The sequence below is a fragment of the Meriones unguiculatus genome, chromosome 15 (assembly GCF_030254825.1).
Source record: "Meriones unguiculatus strain TT.TT164.6M chromosome 15, Bangor_MerUng_6.1, whole genome shotgun sequence".
Lineage (NCBI taxonomy): Eukaryota > Metazoa > Chordata > Mammalia > Rodentia > Muridae > Meriones > Meriones unguiculatus.
This window is the reverse complement of record NC_083362.1, coordinates 47411656-47435692: the sequence shown is the minus strand read 5'-3', so window position 1 is coordinate 47435692 and position 24037 is coordinate 47411656. Positions and strand designations below refer to the sequence as shown.

At 51.4% G+C, this 24037-nt stretch overlaps 1 protein-coding gene across 1 annotated transcript in view; it reads right to left on the bottom strand.

The window, feature by feature from the left end:
• The window catches only part of Kiaa2012 (KIAA2012 ortholog), a 106648-nt gene that overhangs the window by 72077 nt on the left and 10534 nt on the right, over window positions 1–24037 (bottom strand). Inside the window, exons 3-10 of the mRNA XM_060368420.1 lie at window positions 17969–18128; window positions 15640–15795; window positions 12383–12519; window positions 10791–10962; window positions 9627–9769; window positions 6170–6338; window positions 4128–4268; window positions 462–626 (exon numbers count right to left, since the gene is read on the bottom strand). Of these exons, the coding sequence (XP_060224403.1) occupies window positions 462–626; window positions 4128–4268; window positions 6170–6338; window positions 9627–9769; window positions 10791–10962; window positions 12383–12519; window positions 15640–15795; window positions 17969–18128 (1243 nt within the window). The remainder of the gene's footprint in view (window positions 1–461; window positions 627–4127; window positions 4269–6169; window positions 6339–9626; window positions 9770–10790; window positions 10963–12382; window positions 12520–15639; window positions 15796–17968; window positions 18129–24037) is intronic.

The following is a 24037-nucleotide window of genomic DNA, read 5'->3' as shown; positions in this document are numbered from 1 at the left end:
TCGTCTTCCGATAGGAACTTGGCATCTTTCCCTCCCGTGAACAGGCCTCAGTTCTGCCCTGGGCTGGAGGATGACTTCCCTCTCTTAACTCTATCTACTGCAAGGTCCACAGGTTCCTAGGCCTACGGAGGGTCTGGCTTAGAGTGGCCGTAAGTATGTCTACTGAACTCAGTGGTGTGCACCACAGGGGTTCAGAAAACCAAGTCATAGGTGTGTAGCTGCTGGAAGGAGGAAACTGCTCGTTGGGGTGTACAGCACACCTTCCCAACAAGTTCAGACTCCTGGGGGGGACGACTGAACATTAATATCACCAATATAGTTGGAAATACCACCATTTCCCCTTTTTGGGGGGAACTAGTTCATGGCTTGCCTTGCAGCTCCTTGTAACAAGGCTGTTACAGGAGCCACAGAAGCCCCAGAGAAGACCAGGGGGTCGGGTTTCCCTGCACCCAGGGTGTTACCTGGTCCTGCTGGCAGTATCCTCTCGACTGGGTGATCCGGGGGACTGCTGCAGCCTGGCGTCCTGTTGCTGTCCAAGTCCCTCTGGATCTCGGGGCTTTTCTTTCCTTTAATCGGGGGCGGGGGTCCCAAAGGTTGCTCTACGCTCTGGGCCAGGATATCACCATCTTAAAAGCAAAATGGGAAAATCATGCATGGAAAACCTTTGAGTCAGGAAGATGAGAGAGCGTGTCTTTTCTGGCGTGGTTAACTGGTGCTTGGGATGCTGGATCAGTCTGTTCTCAGCAGTGTTCCTCTTTCCCAGACCTGCTAAGGAGTAGGGAGCCACAGAGTGAAACCGCCCTTGGCTAGGACGGAGCGGGAAGTAACGGAGAAGTGACAGCCGTTATTGTTATCATAGATGGGACCTGCAGAAGACAGTGACCCTCAGAGGTTACAAACCCCAAGTCTGAAGGACCCCAGTACAAGGACTCTGGCTTTAGGGCTCTGGGGATTTTGATTATGAGATACAGTTTTCTTTCCTTTTGAGACAATAAATTACTGCGAAGTCCAGTTTGGCTTCAAAATATGGTCTCTGCCTCAGTGCCCCAAATGCTAGGATTACAGGCCTATGCCACCACACCTGGCTAGATACAGATTTCTGATGACAAAGTCATTCTGCTAGACGGAGCCAGTGGTCTCATTCCCTTCTCGGGGTATTCGGGGTATGAGGTCCAGCCGCCTGCTGATTCCAGGCTAGACTGGATACTCACATCCTCGGATGCTTAAGCCCTTATATAAAATGGCACGGTACAAACTTATACGCATTCCCTGCACATCTGTCTCCAGGTTCCTTAGACACAAGTAAACGCTACCCAAATAGATGTTACAGTGTACTGAAGTGGCAAAAAATAAATTAAAATAATAAAAAGAAGGGGGTGTTTAGGACAGTTGAGTTTCCCCTCCCCCAAGTACTTTGGTGGTTGAATCTGTGGCTGTAGAGTGGGTGTGTCGAGGGGGGCGGACTGTGCCGCACCCCAGATGGCAAACAGCCACAGCACTGATATAACCTCCAGAAAGCACCGCATACCACCACTCTCTCCTCTCAGACCCAGCAGGGACTGCTCCTGCAAGACAGACCTCCAAACGTTCTAGCTCTGTCCTTCAGAGGTGACAGGCTTTATTTCACGTTTGACACTACGGTTCCCTGGAGGCCTAAAAGCTGGCTTCATACACGACCTCCGAATTTCACAGGCTGTTTGTTTCGTATAAAAGCGTTTTTGTTTGTTTGTTTTGTTTTGTTTTTCTTTTGAGACAGAGCCTCTCTACACAGTCCTCACTGTCCTGGAACTGCCTATGTAGACCAGGCTGGGCCTCCGATTCACAGAGATCCACCTACCTGCTTCTGCTACCCAAGTGCTAGGTTTAAAGGCGTGAGCCACCACGCCTGACAGAAGAATTTTCACAGTGGAGGAACCTGGCAGACACCACCACCTTTGGCTCAGCACAGTGTCACCCCCTATGGAACACACTGACACTGATGTCATAAGAAACTAGCCTGGAAACCTGCTGTACCCAGGAGCAACTGTCATTCTAGTACCCGGGATATAGAAACGGGAGGATCAGGAGTTCAAGGTCATACACAGTAAGTTTGGAGCCAGCTTGAGCTATATTTCTATGTGAGAGTCCGTCTCAAAATCCCAAACCAAGCCAAACCTAACCTCAACTATAGCCGCAACAACAGCCAAACAACAAAGCCTAGAGAATTCTTACAGGTTAAAAGGCCCTGAAGAGATGTGACAACTAAATGTATTGCATGGTCCGGAGTTGAATTTTGATTTGGGGGGAAAACAAAAAACCCAGAGAACATTGTCGTTATAACTAGAAAAATTTGAATATGGATTAAATATTGGAAAACAGTTTTTTGCTGATGTTAGCTTTCTTGAGTATGATAACTGTACTGTGGCTGAGAGGGGATATTCTACTGATAGGGTATATAATATCTGCAACTTAACCCACCTAGAGCTTTAATAAAAGAAAATACACGTGTATGTGGGTATGTGAAGACATGAAAGCCCCCTTCACTTCCGTGACATTAAAAGGGAAATAAATATTCTAGGGCTGAGCAAGAGAATGGGAATGTGCAGTCATTGTGGTCGTGGGACAGTCCCACCTTCCAGGTCTGTGGCGGACAGCATGTGTGAAAGATCTCGCCTCTTTAGCACCTCCTTTTTTCCCTTTGAGTTGGGGGTGTCGCTATTTCTGGGGATGGCTTTGAGCTTATGACCCTCCCATGGCTCCCTTTCTTACAAGCGTGAGTCACATACTGAACTAACTCACCCTGAGCTAGCAGAGACCTCTCAGGCCAGCCTCTCCTGGGCCTGGTAGCCAGAAGTGGGTTAGCTCTTGACTCTCAGCCCCTGGTGGGTGAAGACAGTATGCCCAGGAAGGCAGCCCAGGATGAGCAATGCTGACCTTGAATCCACCTCCATTGCTGTGGCTCTCGCTGTGAACCAGAAGTGACAGGAGGTGGTCCTTGCCTGGACTAGATCTAAAGAAGCTATGAAACAGATGATTGGCATTCACAGATGCCCATTAGCCTCTGCCCTGGTAGAGCACCCTGAGTTCTCCGCTGTGTCGGTTCTCAAGGGCAACTCGGGGCAAGACATGGAGGTGATCACTGAGAGAATGCGTGCTCAGAGGGCGGAGCCTGGCACGGAGGGCAGCACACTACAAGCCAGTGTGCACCCTCTGCTCCCAGCTTCGGTGACTGGTGAACTCCTGCCACCCACGAACCTGTCATCTTGCACGTGTCTTTTGGAAGAAAGTTCAGGGTTCTGAAAACGGAGGATCTTCCACCCATGGCTCATCACTTCTAACATGTTTACTGCATTAAAATATGCACTTTAAAATACCCACGTGCATAACTTCTTTACTACTGTTGTTATTATTCGTGTTGTTTGTGGTTTTGAGACAGGGTTTCTCTATGTAGCCTTGGCTGTCCTGGACTCATAGACCAGGCTGGCCCTGAACTCACAAAGATCTGCCTGCCTCAGCCTCCCCGAGGGCTGGGATTATAGGCGTGTGCCACAGCACCTGGCTTCATTCTTCTTCTTAAACAGTTTTTATTTTTTATTTTTTGGAGACAAGGTCTCTCTGTATAGCCCAGGCCGTGCTGGAACTTGCTATGGAGAACAAGCTGGTGTCAAACTCACAGAGATCCTTCTGCCTCTGCCCCCCAAGTCTGGGTGCCATGTGTGTAACTCCTGGTAACCGTATTAAAAAAAAAACCACTGTCACAAACTTTTAAATTGATAAGCATATATTCATAAAAGATTAGAGACGACATTTCCCTGCAGAAAAACGGGATCAGTAACAGGGCATGCAGCAAATTTTTAGGGAATGTAGTGCCATTTTACACCGAGAAAATATTATGGGGGCATGACTCAGTGAGTAAGTCATTGGAGAGCCAGGCGTGGTCAGTTGTATGGAAGCATGTGGGTTAAGGCACTGGCTGCCTGAACAGCAGAACAGCCATCTTCAAGAGGCTGGGAGATGAACTGACACCTCCCCCCCCCCCCCCCCCCCCCGGCAGCCTCCTTTCTCTCTTCTGAGGACCCTCCTGTGTCTTGCCTGGTTTCCGTTTGGAGTGAGCTTGCTGCGGGATGCTGGGGGGAGAGAGGAAGTACCTTGCCTTGAGGCTGTGTCCTGGCTGCTGTCCACTGGGAGATGTGCTGTCAGGCCCCTTGTCCTTCCTAAGAACAGACGTTTCAGGGGAGGCCGCCCCAGAGGCATGGCTTCTTCTGCTTCTGACAGGGGCTGCTGGGCACCTAGAAAACGGACAGAAAGCTAAGTTGTTTTTGCCATGTGTCTTGTCTTTGTGGGAGACTCATCTCTTCCTAGCTTGCACAATGGGGTTTGAAGAAATCTGTGTTCATTCTCTGAGTCCCGGGGTGGCCCTGTGACTGAGCCAGTGAATGGTTCCAGGGCTAGGACATGACCCAAGCCTGACTGCCCTCCCTGTTTCTTCCTTCCTGCCCTGTCCCCTTCCTGCCTTTCCTCTCTCCTTCCTCCCTGTACTCTCCCCTTCCTCCCTGCCTTTTCTCCTTGGGTGATGTTGGGGAGCTAAGCATTATTCATCCTTGCAGAAATCCAAGCAGCCTTGGAACAAAAGATCCTCCTGTAAAATTTCCAGAAGTCAAAAAGTCTGTAAGATGTCAAAGGCAGTTTCTGCTGAGGTTTCTGGAAAGCTCTGACTCCCTTAAAATGGGAGTTACTCTTGTTCCAGACTGACCAGTGAAGTCCCAGGAGCGAGACTGTGTTAAACAAGGGCACAGCCAGCAAAACAACTTAGGAAAGTCAGGAAATTGCTCCTGGCCACGGGGGGGGGGGGGAGGTTATTCTCAAGGTTCCTCCGAGAGCCTTCTTCAGTCCCATTGTACCAGTACTAGGTCATGCTCTCTCAGAGGTCTTCTCTGTTCTAGGTCATGCTTTCTCAGAGGTCTTCCCTGTTCTCCTGGGCCATGTTCTCTCAGAGGTCTGTTCTAGGTAATGCTCTCTCAGAGGTCTTCTCTGTTCTAGGTCATGCTCTCTCAGAGGTCTTCCCTGTTCTCCTAGGCCATGTTCTCTCAGAGGTCTGTTCTAGGTAATACTCTCTCAGAGGTCTGTTCTAGGTAATGCACCTTGGCTGATAGGGAACTCAGTTAAATAAATCTAGTGTTTACCTAAAGCACTAACTTCATCCAACTTGTCTGGTGATATCCATTTCTCTGATATTTTTAACCAAGGTTTTTGTCCTGCCTAGTTTCATGCAGTCTTGACACAAGCTAGAGTTATCTGAAAGGAGGGAACCGCAGATGAGAAAATGCCTCCCTAAGAGCCACCTGAGGACATTTTCTTAATTAGAGATTGGTGAGGGAGGGGCTCAGTCCGTTGTGGGCGGGGTCATCCCCGGGCAGAGGTCCTGGGTGCTATAAGAAAGCAGGCTGAGCCAGGCAGGGGAGCAGGCTGGTAAGCAGCACCCACCAGGGCTTCCGCATCAGCTCCTGCCTCCAGGTTCCTGCTGTGTGAGTTCCTGTCTTGGCTTCCCTCGGTGGTTTGTGACTCTGTATATGTAAATCACATAACTCTCCTCCTAGTGTTTTTGTCACAGCAATCCTAACTAGGGCAATTTTTCAATTCCATTTTTAGTTGCTTTTTTTGGTATTATATCTTTTTTTTTTTTTTTTTTTCCTGCAAACTGCCAAACTGCCTGAACATCTTGCACCTTTGTACTATCTATGGTACACTGGACTTATGTATGTATCTGTCTTTTTGTTGTTGTTTTGAGACAGGGTTTCTCCATGTAGCCTTGGCTGTCCTGGACTCACTTTGTAGACCAGGCTGGCCTCGAACTCACAGTGACCTGCCTGCCTCTGCTTCCCTGAGTGCTGGGACTGAAGGGGTGCGCCACCACGTCCGGCTCAGTCTGCCTTCTTTTCCTAGTTCAGTAACATGAGCTACGTGATGAAGGGCTTGGCAGATAGGTACAAAATTAAATTAGATATGACCAGCAGAGACCTACATATTTTGCTGCCTTTCCCTTGATTGGAAAAGCTCATCTTTTCCTGCGGATGACCCCGGGAAGCTCAGCCATCACTCCAGGATGGGATGGACTGGCGGGGGACCCCAACTCTCAGCCCTTTCTGGCTTGCCCCAAGTTCCTCAGCGATGCCATCAGCAGGGGACCTACCTCTTCTGCAGGCCTTTTCTCTGGGGGGCTGTGGAGTATGGAAATGGATCTCCATAGGGATAATGAAGAGCTCCATTGGGGGTTCATGGCCTTTAAATCGGCTCCGCAGGGGGTTGAGGACTCTGGGTGGTTCTTCTAAAATACGAGGCAACTTCAGAGCCCTTGGTGCCTGGAGAAAGTTGAAACACAAAACCAACATGGCAGGTATCCAAACTCGGCTGCTGCAGCGGGCAAGCGGTACTGTATCTCACTGTGTTTCTTGTACAAAGCTGCCAGGGGAGGCATAGGTTATCGGCTGGGAGCCCGTGCCCATGGCTGCGGTGTGCGCTGCTTTGCTGCACAGGGAGCCAGCCCCACATATCCTCCTCCTTTCTGGGCTGGCCCCACCCACCTGACCACCCTGCCCGGCCTGGCCCCACCCGCCTACCTGCCCACCTTCTGAGTCTTATCAAAGACCCTTCTGAGTCTTATCAAACATGATAAGTCTGAGAACCTTTGAGAGAGCCAGGCTTGGCGGTCCATACCTGGAATCCTCGCACTTGGGAAGCAGAGGCAGGAGGATCAGGAGTGAAGCCGAAAATTCAAAGCCATCCTGCACTTCACGAGACCCTGTCCCAAGCTTCCCTCTCCCCACCATGAAGCCTTTGAGAGAACGATAGTCTCTCTGGGACTGGGAGGATGATAAGGATGAAGTGACATTGGCCTATAAATGAGAGCGCTCCAAATGTGTTAAGGGTGAGCAGGTGAGCAAGGTGCAGAATGTCCAGCTCTGGTGGGAAGGGGCGGAGAACGGGGACTGGTCGGTCATTTGTGGCCAGTTCCCTTTGGCAGCTCGCAAGCCTCAATTTCTTGCTTAAAAGAAGAGTGTGGTCATGCTCCTGCGCTGCAAAGGCGGGAGGTATAAATATCCTATGTAGCCACCGTAGTGTTTAGAGTGTGGATTATTTTCATGGCTTGTGTGGTTTGTGTGTGTGTTGTATGTGTGTGTCTGTGTTGTGTGTACATCTGTGTCGTGTGTAGTATATGTATGTGTGGGGGGATGTCTGCATGTATGGTGTGTCTGAGGTGTGTGTGTGTGTGGTATGTAATGTGTGTATGTATGTCTGAGGTGTGTTTGTGTGTGGTATGTATGTGTGTGTGGTATGTAATGTGTGTATGTATGTCTGAGGTGTGTTTGTGTGTGGTATGTATGTGTGTGTGTAGTATGTAATGTGTGTATGTATGTCTGAGGTGTGTGTGTGGTATGTAGTGTGTGTTTGTAAGTCTGAGGTGTGTGTGTGTCTGAGGTTGGAGCCTGGTGCATGTTAGACAAACGTTTTACTGCTGAGTTGTGAACTCTCTCTTGAGACAGGGTTTCACCACGTAATCCAGACTGGCTTTAAAACTCACACCTTTGAAACTCACACTGCCACTCGGTGCTGTGGATGTCAGAGGACGGCTGTGGGAGGTAGTGCTGTGATTTTGTCTCCTGAGTCCCAGCACTGAGTCAGGTTTGGTGGCCTTTGCCTTGTGAGTCCCTATACTGTTGCTGGGAATTGAACTGGGGCCTTAAACTCAGGACCTCACTCAGGGTCTAAGATTTTTATTCAAAAAAATTTCATACCCAGTTTGTCCCCTAGAAGAAAACCTAAGCTTCTGAGCACTTCTGTCACATCAATACAACTAAAAAGAGTCACTGTGTGCTGGCTTCAACAAATCATTTGGTTTGGTTTTTACTTCCTACACACACACACACACACACACACACACACACACACACACACATGCACACACGGGGGGAGGAGATGCCGCAGAGTAATGCTTGGATTCTCTAGTTTCCAGTCATTCAGAAGTTTCATTAGACTTCACTTTCTGTCTCTAGCGTTTGGCATATGACTTCAGTATGGGACATGTAGGCACACATTTCACAGGAAGAAAAAGAAAAAAGAGAAAGAAGAAAGATTCTCCCTCTCCCCTCCCCACCAATGCTTAAAAGAAAAAAAAAAAATCAGAAACACACATAAGCGTCCTACACGCTTGGGATTGATTGAGGAAGGAAATTCTGCCCAACTTATGCAAAGCAATATTTACAATTTTGAGACGTTAAGAAAACCATTAGGCAAACACACGCACATAGGACCTCTGTTCCCGGGGCCCCTCCCCGTGCAGGTGTTGCTGTGAATACGGACCTCGGAGGCTCTGTTTCACAAGGGTGGCATTGAGAGGCCTGTGTGGGGATTCAGACTGCTTGCGTGGGGGCGGCTGACAAGCCAAGCCTTAATTTCTGTATTCTGATTAGAAATTGACACAGGGTTTTTAACACAGTGGAAAATATCACTTTCCTATGATAACGAATGCATGGGGTTCAAAGAAGTCCTTCCCTCTGAGCCTGGCTCTGTCCAGCCTGGCTGAGTGTGGGGGCCTGTGAGGATCCTGTGGAGATGATGGAGGTCGGGGCTGCTCTTCACTCCTGGCCCAGACCGTCCTGAACAGAGTGGAAACGGTGTTCCTCCCTGACATGGGGCTGCCTGGGGTCCTGCAGAACCAGGGCAGATGATGTGGGTCCTCAGTGTGGAGCTGTCCAGCTGGGCTCAGAGGAAGTCCTAACGGGACACCATCTCTGTCCTCCTGGCTCTGTGAGGTCCCCGTCATCGTCTGCCTCCAGACGGCTTAGCTGACGTGAGCACCGCCTGCATTCACACTGGGGCTGTGGGCCAGAGCACTGTGGAGTTTCTACATGGCCTACCCATCACCGATGCCTCCCAGAAGCCAAAGCCCCGTACAGAATGGCGAGGCAGGGCCAGGCCGGAGATGGCCGGAGTCACCTTAAGGAAGATGTGGTTTTGACTTCTAAAATTTTTATTACTTTTGCTTATTTGCTCATTTACTTATATGTGTGTGGGCAGCTGCCACTCGGTGCTGTGGACGTCAGAGGATGGCTGGGGGAGGTAGTGCTGTGATTCTGTCTCCTGAGTCCCAGCACTGGGTCAGGTTTGGTGGCCAGAGCCTTTACCGGCTGTGCCATCCTGCCGGCCTGCCCTGAGAGGACGCCGCAGGCTTGCCAAACGGCCCGACGATGGCAGAGGTGACAGCAGAGCAAACACCGCTGGAGTCAGTTTCCCCAGCACTTTAACTGGTGGTGAACTGGTTGCTCACAAGCTCCAGTTCTGCCTTGCTTGCCAGACTCCCTGGCCTCTAACAGGACACAGGGTTCCACTCTGGGGTGTGACCGGGCCCTGAAATTCATGACTTCCAGCAGCAAATTACTGCAGAACCTTCATACCAGCTCCAGCCTGTGAGCTCGGGGACAGCCATCTGAGTCACGTTATTCCTAGGATGGGATTAAACACACACACACACACACACACACACACACACACACACACACACACACGTACACACACAGATACCATACACAGACACACACATACACACAGAGACACACACAGGTAACACACACACACTCTCTCTCTCCTACCTTCCTTTTCTCTGCTTCCCCCAGGGTACTCTGCTCTGAGCCTCTGGCGGACGCTATAGGCGGGAAAAGGCATCTTTCAGCAGGAGGCTCCTGTGACAAGCAGCCGCCTCCGGCCTTGTGGGGTTTCACGTTCCCTTGTTTGTCTGTAGAAACAAGTAGGAATGAAAACGTGTCAGTTGTAGGCAAGGGGTGAACTGCTGGGTTTAGCTCTTGTTACTTCTTTCTCTTCTTAGAAACTTGTTTTATTATTATTTGTGTGTGTGCGTGTGTGTGTGTGCTACATGCCTGCAGAGGTCAGAGGATATCAGATCCCTTGGAGCTAGTCACAGTTGAGATAGCCATGAGTCATCCAGTGTGGGCACTGGGAACTGAACTGGGGTCCCCTGGAAGAGCAGCAAGTACTTTTAACCCCTGAGCCACCTCTCTAGCCCTCTCTCTTATCTTTAAATTTTATTTTTTTGAGCTGGGTTTCATACGGTAGCCCAGGGTAGTGAGCCTGAAACCCACTCTGTAGCGCTGGATGGTCTTAAACTGGTGCCTCAGCCTCCCAAGTGCTTAGATTACAAACATATGCCACCATGCCCCAGCCTGAGTGGCTTTTCTGTGTACACAATAAATAGATGAGGGAAACAGAAGTTTCGTGCAAGTGTAGCCGATGAGAAGAAAATGAGGGATCTCAAGGGATGCTGGGATGGCCGTGGGTTTGACGTGGCAGGCGGGGGAGCCTCGCTCTCACTCTCTGGCCTCTTGCTGGCTGAGTGGTGGTGGGAAAAGCAGCAATAGCCACACGCGTGCGTTGGAAAGTAAACACGGGAAGGGAATTACGCACTGTGTTCTACACGGATTGACCCGAGCAATCCCCACTGTGGTCTCATGGTGGTGGTATCCTCGGAGCGGTGCTGTTCCACACGGCGGGGAAACAGCCGCAGCAAAAGCAAACAACTTACTGGCCGGTGGGTGGGGAATAATTCAAACTCAGTACCTGAGTGACAGGATCCGCGGGACTGCGCACAGGCGAAGAGGAGACTATCAGAGTCTTCCCTCATAACGGGGCTCTGCTTGCTATTTTCAAGGGTGAGTGGTGAGAAGAAGGGGCACTTGGGGAGCCTGTGTTCTCAAGTGAATGTGGCATTAGGTTGTGCTCCCATCAACACTGGCCCGAGCGCCCGAGACCTGCCTTTCTACCTGGGAAGGCGCCACAGAAGAACGTGAAGAGGGACTTGTCACTGGGAAGCGGAAGGTGGCTGATTCGGGCCTTCCTGGAGGCCTGCCGCGTCCTTCCATTGTGACTTTCCTCGGAAGCCTGGACGCGGAGGTGGCTCTCTGTCAACGCGTCCTAGGGAAGGCAGACACACATTCTCGTAAGCAGAAGGGAAGAGAGCGGCTCTGTCTGCATCAGGGGTTGTGGACTCGAGGACGAAGTCTCTGAAGACTGGGAGGACAAACAAGGTCACAGGAGCGCAGTCTCCAAGGCTGTTTATTACCACAAAACACGTAGTTTTTGACCAGAGAAGGAATGACGTACAGCTGCGTCTGACATGCAGCGCTTAAGGGGTCACAGAAAATAAAAATCTGAGCGAAGTGCTTAAATCATGGCCTTCACATCATAAAATGTCCTCTTCCCCTTCTGTAGCATGGCTCTTCTCCGCGTTTCTGCTGTCCTTGACATGTGACCTCGTAAAGCCAAACACGATTATTCAAGATAGGAGTAGATACTGTCTGTGTTGCCCTGAGCAACCTTTAACACGCGCACCACACATATACACCCACTCTCTCACTGAACCCCCACCCCCATTCACCACACACAGACACACACAGACACAGAGACACACACAGACACACACACAAACATACAACACACAGACACACACAGACATACACACACACAGACAAAAACACAGAGACACATACAGACACAGACACACACACAGACATAGAGACACACACAGACACAGAGACACACAACACACAGACACACACACAGACACAGAGACACACACAGGCACAGACACACACACAGACATAGAGACACACACAGACATAGAGACACACACACAACACACAGACACACACACAGACACAGAGACACACACAGACACACAGACACAGAGACATACACAGACACAGAGACACACACACAACACACAGACACACACACAAATGCACAACACACAAACACACACACAGACAAAAACACAGAGACACACACACAGACAAACACACAGAGACACATACATACAGACACATACAACCTTAGAGTTTAGAAAGCATTTCTTCATTTTAACTCACGACTCCATTCCGCAGGGGCATCCACTCAGGCTGAAAGTTAAGTTCTTAGTCTATTACAACTAGCAAGAAGCGTAGAGCAAGTCTAGGGCCACGAGCTCTTTCTTTCTGCACGGACCCCAGCTGCCTGCGTGGGCCGGGGGAGCCAAGGAGAAGCTGGTTCGCCAGTGCGGGAAACGGGAGCTGGACAGAGTTAAAGTGTCCACACCACCCCAGGACCTCTGAAAATACTTCAAATCATACTCAGGTAGGGGATGTGTGGGCTGCATTTCCCAGGTGTGTTCACCTGCAGAAAACCCCCTTTCAAAGGAGCCTCCGGCAATGCCAGGGTTCCTCAGGTGACGTCTTAGGAGACATTATTTAAAGTATCCTTCTCTCCTCTGGAGAGTCTCAAGGAACGGCCAAAAGAAGGAGAGCCTCCTCTAAAGTCAAGAAGAACAGGGGGACCTCCCTCACCCCCGAAATGGTACCTTGGCCCGGGTTTCATCCTCTTGCCACGGCTGCTTCCTGAGTGACGTCAGGTGAGTCCCCGGATTGTAGTGGTTCTGAGCAGCGGAGCCCTGGTCTCCGTCTGCACCAGCTTCCCCTTCATCCAGGCCCTGTTGACCTGCAAAGGCGACAGGAGGTCAGTTGGAGACCTCAGACTTGGCATGGCTCCACTGCTTTTTTTTTTTTTTTTAATTTTTGAAAGATTTATTTATGCATTGTACATGTGCGATCTATCTGCATGTACATATGCACGCCAGAAGGGGGCACCAGATCTCATTATAGACGGTTGTGAGCCACCGTGTGGTTGCTGGGAATTGAACTCAGGACCTCTGGAAGAGCAGCCAGTGCCCTTAAGCGCTGAGCCGTGGCTTCTCCGAGAGTGGCGGCCCAGGCCCTTGTTCCTCCCGCCCCCTCACTTCTGCTTCCGTGGAAATGGTAGACCCGGGGCCGCCCTGGGTGCCAGGAGACACGGGCGGAAGCTTTGCTTCTTGGATAGTTTCCTCATCTGTGAGTAGGGGATTCCAGTTTCTTGCCCTCGCTTCCTTGCGGAGTTGGCTGGGCCTCAAACCAGGTAATGCCAGTGGCCATTCCGTGTGAAGTGCAAGGGGGCCTGGGTGGTGGCGGTGTGTGCCGTGACCCCTGACCTGCTGAATCGGAAACCTGACCTCGGGGTCGCTGGGTGTCTCGCGGTGCTTTGCAGGGGCTCAAGGCAGCCGCCTCGCTCTGAATGACCCCTGTCTGCAGCCGCCGGGGACTGTGGCGGAGCTGGCAAATCTTTCACCGACGGTTTAAAGGGTCCCGCAGCTATTTTCATCATCTACTCAAGGCGGATTTATTGCTGAAAGAGTCTGGCAAGCTCCGTTTGGAGCCCGCCGTAGCAGTACCTCCACTCCCGGCATGCATCTCTGCCTCCACGCCCAGCTTGCAGCTCTGCCGAACAGTGTGGGTCTGTCTGTCTTTCGGCCAGGGGCTCTGGAAACCTCCAGGTGGCCGTGCGAGAACTGGAGGTCTGGGAGGCCCCACAGCCAGCCTCACCTGCCTTCATCGTTCTCATCCTTGCTGTCACTGGCTCTCAAAAGCCTGGGGCTGGGCGCCGCTCTCCCCGCACCCTGGGTTTGCTGACCCAGGGAACCTGACGGATAGCCCAGGGCCATGTTGGCTCTTTCCCAAGAGGACCTTAACTTCATAGGGATCTTTGGAGGAATTCTAGAACGCTCTCTTTCGATGCTAAGCCGGATCCATGCTTCCCTAGCCAGATTCCTCTGGAGTCGGAAACACGGGATGGAGGAGGTGAAGCTCCAGCCAGCCGGGTACTCACTCCGCAGCGGCGCGCCTCGGCGCGGGAAAGGAGGGCCGGGGCGCCGTGGGTAGAGGCTGCGCACAGCCCGTTTCCCTTCGCCCGCAGCGCGGTGAGACTGAATGGGTGGCCCAGTCTATGTGAGAGCAAGGAGTCTCGGTACGCGGCATCGCCTGGCTCGTCAGGTTCTGCCTAACAGAACCAGGTTTGCAGGAAAAGCGCTAGACATTTTAACTGTTGAAAGGAGACCAGAGCGACACCTCTTTGTTGTACATCAGATATGGACTCAGATTACCCCAGTCACGTGTTTTAGGCTAGCAATTTAGAACTGTCAAGGAGCCTTTCCCCTGCCCTCCTCTATGATTTTCTTCTTCCCATTCTTTTTTCATTTTGCTGTCTCTGTCTCTCTCTCTCTGTTGTCTGGGCACAGAGAGGATACCTAGAGTCTTCTTCTATCCCTCTATTTATTTATTTTTCCTTTTCTTATCTTCTTTTTGAGACAGTGTCTCTCCTCATAACCCTGACTATCCTGGAGCTTTCTATGTAGACCAGGCTGGCCTCGAACTCACAAAAATCCTCCCCCGCACTGGGATTACAGACGAGCGCTCTAACTCCCCACCCACCCTTTATCATCTTAGTTTTTGAGCAGGCTCTGTCCCTGATCCAGAAGCTTACCATCTGGGCTAAGCTAAATGGCCAGCAAGCCTGTGGTAATTACCAGCCTCCATCCCTAAACGCTGGAGTCGCAAGTACTCGTGGCCATACTTAGCTTTTAGATGGGTGCTGGGGATTTGAACTCAGGTCCTCTTGCTGTCACAGCTGTCACGGAGCCATCTCCCTAGCCCTCCTGTGATTTTCCACAAAAGCCCATGGTGGTGGGTGGTGGGGTGGGAGGGACAAAGATACCATTGCTCCCATTTTATAGATAAACTGAGGAAGCAGGGAGCAGAGCCTGACCTAACAGCTTGTTGGGAATCTGAGTTTTACAACAAGGCCTATTTTTTTTTTTTTTTAAACAGGGGACAGTAGGGGAAATGAAGTTAAAACCAATGAAAACAGTGGGATCCAAGTTTCAGCCTCTGTCTGAGCACCATATACTTCCTTAACATTGATTTATTTTTTTGTCCCTGTGATCATGAGCCACTGAGCACTGCAATTAGTAATTATGCTGGAAAAAAATCTAGGGAGGTCTGTAATTAGCATTTATTGAGCACTTGCTCTGTGCCAGACACGGCACTGTAGCCTTGAACTCCCACATACACTCCTATGAAGTGTGAAGTCGCTTAGTTTTATAAATGAGGAAACTGAGGCCCAGAGAGGTCATAGGGCTTTGAACTGTGCGCTATCGGCACACGTTCTAATCTACAGTCTCTCTGTTTTCTGTGTGATGGTCTCCCTTCCTTGGTAGTTGGTGTCAGCGAAGTCACTGAGTCCATACTTAGGAAGTTTTGATGGCCCTCCGCAGGGATCCGCCTGCCTCTGCCTCCTGAGTGCTGGGGTTAAAGGCGTGTGCCACCACCGCCTGGCTTTTGAAACTTTATTTTAAGCTGTTAAAAATAATCCAAGCATCTGTGAACCCAGCCGCTCACGAAATCAACAGGTATGGGCTGGGCAGACAGCTCAGTGGTTAGAGGGCCAGATATGTGTCAGGACCAGAGTTCAGATCCCCAGAACTCACTTACATGCTGTGTGGGAATGGCAGCCCGCTGAGACTTCAGCCTCAGAGGATCCCCAGGGCAAGCTGGTTACCAGGGCTACCATATCAATGAGCTCTGGGTTTGATTGGGAGACCTGCCTCAGAGGATATGGTGAAAGAGTCACGGAGAGTGATTCCCAACATTAGCCTCAGGCCTCAGCACACATGTACACCCACACTCATACATGTGTGCTCCCACACAATCAACATGCATTCACACACACACACACACAATCAACAGGTACCTTGTTCATAAGATGGTCTCTGTTGAATCCAAAATGAGGGGACGACAGGCAGGAGGTGGTATTTTGGGGGTACACCTGAAAGATCCTGCCGTGGCCTGAGGTTCTTGGGTATCCCAAGCCGACTGTCCCGGAGCAGCACGGAATCCTTGATGTGTCCTGAGGGGCAAGTCACAGGTTACTCTTAAGAGTTGTGGAGGCTGCTCAGTTGGCTTCGGAGAGATCTGATCGTGGTGAGCGCGTCTTGCTTGCTTCTGCCAGCCTCATGCTCAGCCACCTTCTGAATCTAACCCAGCTGACCTGCAGTATTTATTTCTTGAAGTCCTACTAAAAGCCCACCCTCCGCTAGGCCGCAGTGTAGATGAAGAGGAACTAGACATGGATCCCTCCCATTTGGGGAGATGGATCTCCCTGGGTTTAGCTCTGAGTGTCAGTGTGATGTGGGGTCAGAAGGCCATATGTGTCCGGAATTGTTAGAAAATCCTTTGTAGAAGATTTAGACGTGCATATGTAGTCTAGATTAAAATTTATGTATGTTTCTTTAAATATATGTATATCTGTGTGTGTGTGTGCATGCACGAAGGTTGTAAAATTAAAAAGGGCGTCATGGGAGGGCAGGAAGATGTCTTGAGGGCGGTGAAGAATGGAGAGGACAATGGATCCATATAGTAAGGCAGAAGGAGGACTGATAGCTTATCGGCACGAGCGAATGGTGAGATGGAACTGCATTATGTTAAATGCAGAAGCATGGGAGGGGGAGAAGGAGGGAGAGAGAGAAGCACACAGGCAGAGAAAGAAGAGAGAGAGAGGGAGGGATATAGAAAGAGGCGAGCAGAAGGGGGGATGAGGAACCACCATGTCTGGATTCTGTACTGAAGGGCCTCTGGGAGGAGCAGCTCTGCCCCTAGGTCAAGGGCAGGGTAGGCCAGGCACACTCTGCAGGTAGGGACCTAACACTCACTGTGAAGACAGATGGATGAGGAGCAGTTGGGCAGGGGGGGGGGGATGAGGACAGGCTTTCACGTCATGGTTCTCAACCCGTGGGTCTTGACCGGAAGTACTGAGCAATCCTTTCACAGGGGTCACTTATCGGCCATCCTGCACTTCAGATGTTTATGGTTCATAACAGTAGCAAAGTTACAGTGACGAGGTAGCAAGGAAACAGTCTTATGGTTGGGGGTCTTTACAGCATAAGGAAGTGTATTGAGAGGTCGCAGCGTGAGGAAGGTTGACGTAGGTCTGAAGATGCCCCAGTGAAACCCGTCCCTTTGCACGCTGACATAAACATTAACTTAGAAAACTTTTAGAGCTGGGCATGGTGGCCTCCCGCCTTTAATCCCGGCACTCGGGCTGAAGCAGGAGGGTATCTGTGAGTTCGAGGCCAGCCTGGTCTGTATATTGATTCCCAGGCCAGCCGGGGATAGATGGTAGAGCCCTGTTCAAAAAGCAAAACAAACACACAAGCCACCGCTTCCTGGTCAAGGAGCTGTTTTCTCTCCTTTCCCAGGTAAACCTAGCAAAAACCCGGCGCAAGCCAGATTTCTCTGGTCCTGGTGGTGTTGAAGGAACCGCAAGCAGCAGGGTGAGGGCAGGCATACTTTCATTCCCAGCGGTTCGCCAAGTAAAATACAGAGTGTCCAATCAAGTTTAGGTTTCAGACAAACAAGGGACGCTTTTTAGTAGGAATATGTCGCAAACACCGTGAGTTTCACTGTTTGCATCCGTGTAGTGTGTCGGTATGGTGACTGGATTCCCAGGTCAGGCTCTCCTGTGTCTGCAGAGGGCATTCGGGGTTTCTGTCGGGCAGAGGGGTGTTCATTTCTCTCCGGAGGAGACGGGTCTGGAGAGCTGCCGTTCTGAAGAGGACCTGAGATGGCCTCAGACGGGGAACTTGGGGATTCTGGGGAGAATGTGGCGCTGTGGATACAGGAACTATCTGCCTCGGGGGTCCCACTCTGCTTCTGGCTGGCTGAGGTTGGACAAATAAATACTTTGTGTCTTTCCATCTCCTTTTTGTTTTGTCTTGTGAACAAAAGACACAAGATGGCTTTAGGACAGGCCATGTCTGAGGCCTCCCTCTGGAGCGGGTTGAGAAGCACATTCTGGACTGGGGTGGGAATGGGCAGCGTGAGCAGGGACAGACAGGTGGCCCTTGCTTGTGCAGGTGCCAGGGAAGAGAAAAGTCACTCGCTGGGATGGAGGCCTGGACTTCGCCCTCGTGCAGGACTAGGCCTTACATCCTGCCGTTTCTGGCATCAGTGGCAAACACACCTTCACATCAGACTGGGAAGGTGGGGGACTGCTGTTCGCTCTCTCCCGTTTCCCCACTGACCTGCACGCTGGAGCCTGTCCACAGTGTCGGGGGGCCATGTCCGCAGAAGGCCTCGGAGGTATCTCTTGGCCGAGTAACCAGGCTGCATCTGCCTGTGAATCTGGCTGGCTGGTTTGCTTCGAAAGTACAGGTAGGGTTGCCAGGCTCTGTCCTGCTCCCTCTGTGGGGACACCAATCAGGAGACAGCATGGTGTCTGAGCCCTGAGACGATGCCAGACAGGCTGGCCCAAGACTCAACGGCAAGCCAGAGACCCCCAGAAGGGGCCAGAAGACACCAGGAGCGGATGCCTTCCAAAAGCCCAGGGCGTGAGCCCTGAGAGGCCCCCGAAGACACACAGTCAGGGAGAGGACAGTGACCAATGCCAGACCCCATCTTCAGCTAGGGCGTTGGGAAAGAATAAGGCCTCAGGAGAATTGCTTCAGCTGAGGAAATCAAGCTAGGCCCCTCAAAGCGGCCAAGACTCAGTGGGAAGCATGCATGCCACAGCCCCAGAACGCTGTTTTTCATATGAAAACCGAGACAGACAGAGCCCAGCAGCCCGGCAATTTGAAAAGGTTTGACAGGTTTGCGTTGCGTTTTAGCCAGATGACGGTTCTTCTGGGACTCTTCCTTCCACAATCAGTCCCTTAGTGCAAGACACGTGGGGGACGAACAGGCAACACTTAATGCTTGGCCTGGGATTCATACTGCACGGAGAGCCTTCGCCTCGTCCTGTGAGGTGGCAGAGCTTGGGCAAGGCAGGGACTCTCAGAGCTGGTGCATTAAGCCCATGCTGAGCCAGGTGGCCAGGGCGCACGCTTTAATCCCAGCACTGGGAGACAGAGGCAGGCTGGCCTCTGAGTTCAAGGCCAGCCTGGTCTACAGAGCAAGGTCCAAGACAGGCAAGGCTACACAGAGAAACCCGGTCTTGAGAAACCAGGAGTAAAACGACAACAAAACACGAATAACAAAAAGGGTGGCAGGCTTTACTAACTGTTCGTGGCGTCCATGATTGCTGGCTGAACATGACCTCAGAATCCAGGCTCCTAAAATGAATATTTTAGATTTCTTTGTCTTATTTTGTACGTGTGAGTGTTTTCCCCACGTGTATGTAGGAGCACCCTACGTGTGCCTGACGCCTGCAGAGGCCAGAAAGGGGCCCGGATACCCCGGAATTGAAGTTTTCCGCACGTGAGTCACCACATGGGTACCAGGAATTAACCCCTACAAGAGCAGTAAGCTCCCTGAAGTGCGGAGCCGCCTCTCCACCCTCCTTAATTTTCTTTCTTAGTGAAGGCATAATTTATATGTGCCATGTGAAGAGCTTAGAGTTTCAGTTTAATAAAAGCTATATACGCCTTTGTAACCACCACAGACAGCAAGATGCAGACTATCCGCAGCTGCTCAGGACTTTCCCAAGCCACTTCCGCAGCAGCTTCCCTCTGCCCACCAGACGGTCGGTGTTGGTGTCTAAGCCCGTTTATCGAGATGGACACACACACACACTCAGACATCAGATACTCATTGGTGCTCCATGAAAGCGGTCCACAGTGTTCCAGTGAGAGCTGGTGTGAGGATGGGAGGTGCCGTGTTTACCCCCTACTCCTTAGGGAAACAGTTCCCACAAGACCAGGAAGCAGCCTGGGAAGACAGAGGGTGTCCCAGCCCATTCACTGCTGCTGCAACAGTCTCTGAGCGTGGGTCATTTGTAAAGAACAGAGGTTTGGCCAGGTGACGGTGGTGGTGATGGTGGTGGTGATGGTGGTGTTGACGGTGATGGTGGTGACAGTGATGGTGATGGTGGTGGTGATGGTGGTGGTGGTGTTGGTGGTGATGGTGGTGGTGACGATGATGGTGGTGACAGTGATGGTGATGGTGGTGGTGATGGTGGTGGTGGTGGTGATGGTGATGGTGGTGATGGTAGTGGTGATGGTGGTGGTGGTGGTGGTGGTGGTGGTGGTGATGGTGGTGGTGATGGTGGTGATGGTGGTGTTGATGGTGATGGTGGTGATGGTGATGGTGGTGGTGGTGATGGTGGCACACACCTTTAAATCCCCACACCCCAGAGGCAGAGGCAGGTGGATCTCTGAATTTGAGGCCAGCCTGGTCTACAGAGAGAGAGAGTGCCAGGCCAGCCAGGGCTACACAGAGAAACCCTGTCTGGAAAACTTGACAAAGAAAACAACACATAAAGGATAGCTGTTTCCTGCAGGTGTGGGTGGCCCAGGGTGGAGCGGCTTTCATCCTGTGAGGGCCTCCTTGCTCGCTCGTCCTCAGCTGAAGGCACATGTGCACTGGTCACAAATGACAGCTGGGCATGGGGCTAGGCTAGGCATTGAACTCACCCCTGGCAATTAATCCGGTCTCATGGTTAACTACATTAATCCACTCATGAGGGCTAAACCCCTGGCATTCAGATCACCACCTAAAGGACCCCTTGTCTCAGCCCTGCTCACCCTGCGATGGCTGTGAGTCTGGGCGCGACCCTCCCCACCCCCCAGGGTTAGCCAGTGTTTCTACCGAGTCAGCAGCACCTTTGCTGCACTGCCTGCTTAAGCTGCAAGCAGTCGCCAAAGGCCTGGTCCCAGGCCGGGCCCACTTCCATGTCGTTCAGCTGAGCCTCTGAAAGCTGCTCTCAGCCACTGTATTAGTTCCCCGAGGCTGCTATAACAACTCACACAATAGTGACTCAGCCAGTTCTCAGGGAACAGCGGGTCATCTTACAGTTGGGGCAGGTTAGAACATTTGACGTGGGTCCCTGTGAACTGACACCCAGCTGTGGCCCGGCCTGTGCTGCTGCTGGGGTTCCTGGGACAGAAAGGTCCCCTGAGGCCTCCAGCTTCCCAGGAGCCCCGTGTCCTGGGCTCATGCCCCCTCCAGGCCAGTGACTGCATGGGAGTCTTCTCCTGCTGTGTCCCTCCTCAGCTGCCTTCTGAGTCCTTACGTTTAAGAAATTCTCATAACCACACCGGGCCGACAAGGAAACCCAGAGTCATCCACAGCTTTAAGACCAGCAAGCTGAGCTCGCTGCTGTGTCCCAGTGCACGGAGGGTGGGCACAGGGAGAGTGTGACTATAACAGCAGCCTGGACCCTGTCTCCAAACAAAACAAAATACACACAGACACAGACAGACACACGCACACGTGCACACACACACACAAACAACACGCGCGTGTGCGCGCACACACACACACACACACACACACACACACATGCTCCTGTGATTTTTTTTCCAATCCCAGTTTCTTTAGGCTCTGTTTTAGTTTCTCTCAGTCACTTCTTGAGGGACGACTATGAAGTTATTTAACAGAGCCTCCTTGGTGGGTGAGGGGGCACAGCGAAGACAGGACCACCGAGCGGGCCTATTAGCGTGAGAGCAGTTTCTATGTTTCCAGTGTGCACAAAGTGAGTAGAAACAAGGCAGTGCAGAGGAGTGGTCCGAATAATTACAGCCTCCTGAAGCTGTGTCTTACGTATGCATCGTGACGGCGGAAAGACTGAAAGGAAAATACCGAAATTTGAGAAAGAGCAAGGTTACACTGTTGGGCACAAGGGTACTTGTCAGTCTCTTCTAATATAAAGTCCAAATTCTAGTAATGTGGTTAGATCACATTTACAAAAAGGGGAGCAAAAAGTTAACTAACTTTACTGCATCCACCCTCCTCTTGGCTGGCGTATTTTCCTAGTCCTCTCTCCCTAGTAGCGTCCTACACCTCACACCCACTCAGAGAGAGACAGAAGGGAGCCGGGGAGGGAGTTTCTGGAAGAGAGAAATAAACACAGCAGCAGGAGGCTGGCTGTGGTGGGCTCAGGCTGCCCGGCCTGCCTCGGCTTTGCCACTCAACCCTCTCCAGGCTTCTTCTGAGACAAGTAATTAATGTGTGCAGCGCGGCCTGAGCCACCTTTAATGAGAGGCTTGCTCGGACAGGCTGCCTTTTCCACGTCTACCAGGCCTGTGGAGGCAGAGGGGTGGAGGGGGCTCCCAGGGCCCGTGCTGCCTTGCCTCAGCACTGCCGACCACCCATCCCAGGGCAGAGGGAGGCTGTGGTTAGGGCTCAGCATGGCAGGGCTCAGGAAGCTGTGCCCGCTCAGCGTGGCAGAGCTCAGGAAGCTCAGAATGGCCCAGGCTAGCCATGGGCACCCATTCTGCAGAGAGTGGCTCAGCCTCTGGGTGCAGAGAGAGATGCCCAGGAAGGCCAGGGCTGGTAGGCCAAGCCCTTCCCAACTCAGCCCTCAGCAGATTCTCCAGAAATACTTGGCAGCCAAGAAGAGTCCGTGCCTGGCGGATTCCCCTGGGTTTCCCTCTGCACACCTAGGAATCCTGCCCACCTAGGCCTGGGTCTCTACTTATTTTCCCCCACGAGATTTCATTTAAATTCTTCCTCCTCCAAGAAGCTGCTCTAGACTCTCCCAGTCAGAGGTAGTCACGGTGGATGGGTGCCCAAAGTGCAGACAGCAAAGGCCCAATTAGACAAATGAGATTCCTCCAGACTCAGAAGCTCCGGCACAGAAAATCAACAGACTGAGGGAGCCCACAAAACAGACTGTTTCTAATAAAGCATTTCTTCTGACAAAGGACTGCTATTCAGAATACAGAAGGAGCCCGACAAAGTTAACAAAAATCCAGTTTCGAAATGGGCAATTTATGCAGACCCCTCTCAGAAGAGATCCAAATGGTCCAGAGACTTGTGAGAAAAGTGCTTAATGCCACCAGCAGCAGAACGTTGGCGAGAGATCGCCTCGTCCCAATTAGAAAGGCTATTATTGCAAAGAATGAAAGGGCCAGGAGACAGTTCAGGGGGTAAAAGTGTTTGATGCTGGATGGGCTGAGTTCAGTCCTTGGGACCTACATGGGAGGAGGAGGGAACCCCTCTCCCCCGAGTGCGCGCGCACACACACACACACACACACACACACACACACACACACACACACACTAATACAAGTAAGACAAACAATAGTGGCCAGGGAAGTACTTTAGCTATTGAGTGTTTGCTAGCATGTCTGAGGCCTTAGGGTCTATCTCCAGCATGCTTGCCTGAAAGCATATCCTAGAGATGGGAGCCAGAGGCTCAGAAGTTCAAGGTCATTCTCAGCTGCGAGGTGGGTTTGAGACAAGATACAAGAGCTGGTCTTTAAGAGGGACAAAAATGACCGAATACCAGGATGCTGGTGAGGTCTGGGGCAGAGGGGATGGGACTGTTGATGGGAATGTAAATCGGCCCCTGTGGAGAACAGAACAGAGACCCCCTAAACAGGGAAAACACATCTACCCCATGCTCTGTCAGTCAAACTCACTACTTGGCAGTGTCTCAAGAAGATAACACCGCCATTCCTGCCTTCCCATGCTTATTCTGACATCAACAACAAAGCTACGGACTCTCCCCAGATGCCCATCACTGGATGAATGGCGAAGGTTCTTTCCCCCATTAATGTGGGGAGCACAGCCCGAAGGTCCTCGCTCCCACAGCGACACCAAGAAGGTCACACACACAAGCCTTTCCTGTTCTTCCATCCAGAAAGCTGGGAATTGAGGTGATTAACAGCCTGGTGGCCTGCGCTGTCTGTTGGGCCATCGGAAGCTCCCACAACCAGGACGGAAGGTGGCTCGTAACCTAAGCACCTCTATGCTATCTGTGTGACCAGGCCAGACCCCTCCAAAGGCCCTTAAGCTAGCACAGGTTGCTCATCTCTGGAACCCATCTTCTTGGAAGAAATGACATGACATGTTCCCTGGGTTGACTTTTGATGTGGTTACCCTTCTTGTGCACCTGGGATGGCATTACACCTAGAAGCCTTTTTTCTAAATTATGCTGGGTTTTCAGTATGCTGCACATAAACCACCTGCCTTCAGATGCCCGAGAAGGCTTGATCCAGGTTGATGAAGCCAGTCTGAACTGAGTTTTCCTTCATACTTCTTCCTGGTTCGTTTCTCTGCCTGAGATCTGCAGAGACCCCTCACGTGTGGATTCTAAAAGAAGACGACCAGAATGTAGAATAGTGAGAATGTAGAATAGTATTAGGGGTGGGGGTGTGAGTTGGGAGGAGGCAGAAAGGATTCAAAAGAGGAGGGTTCCCTGAGTTCTAA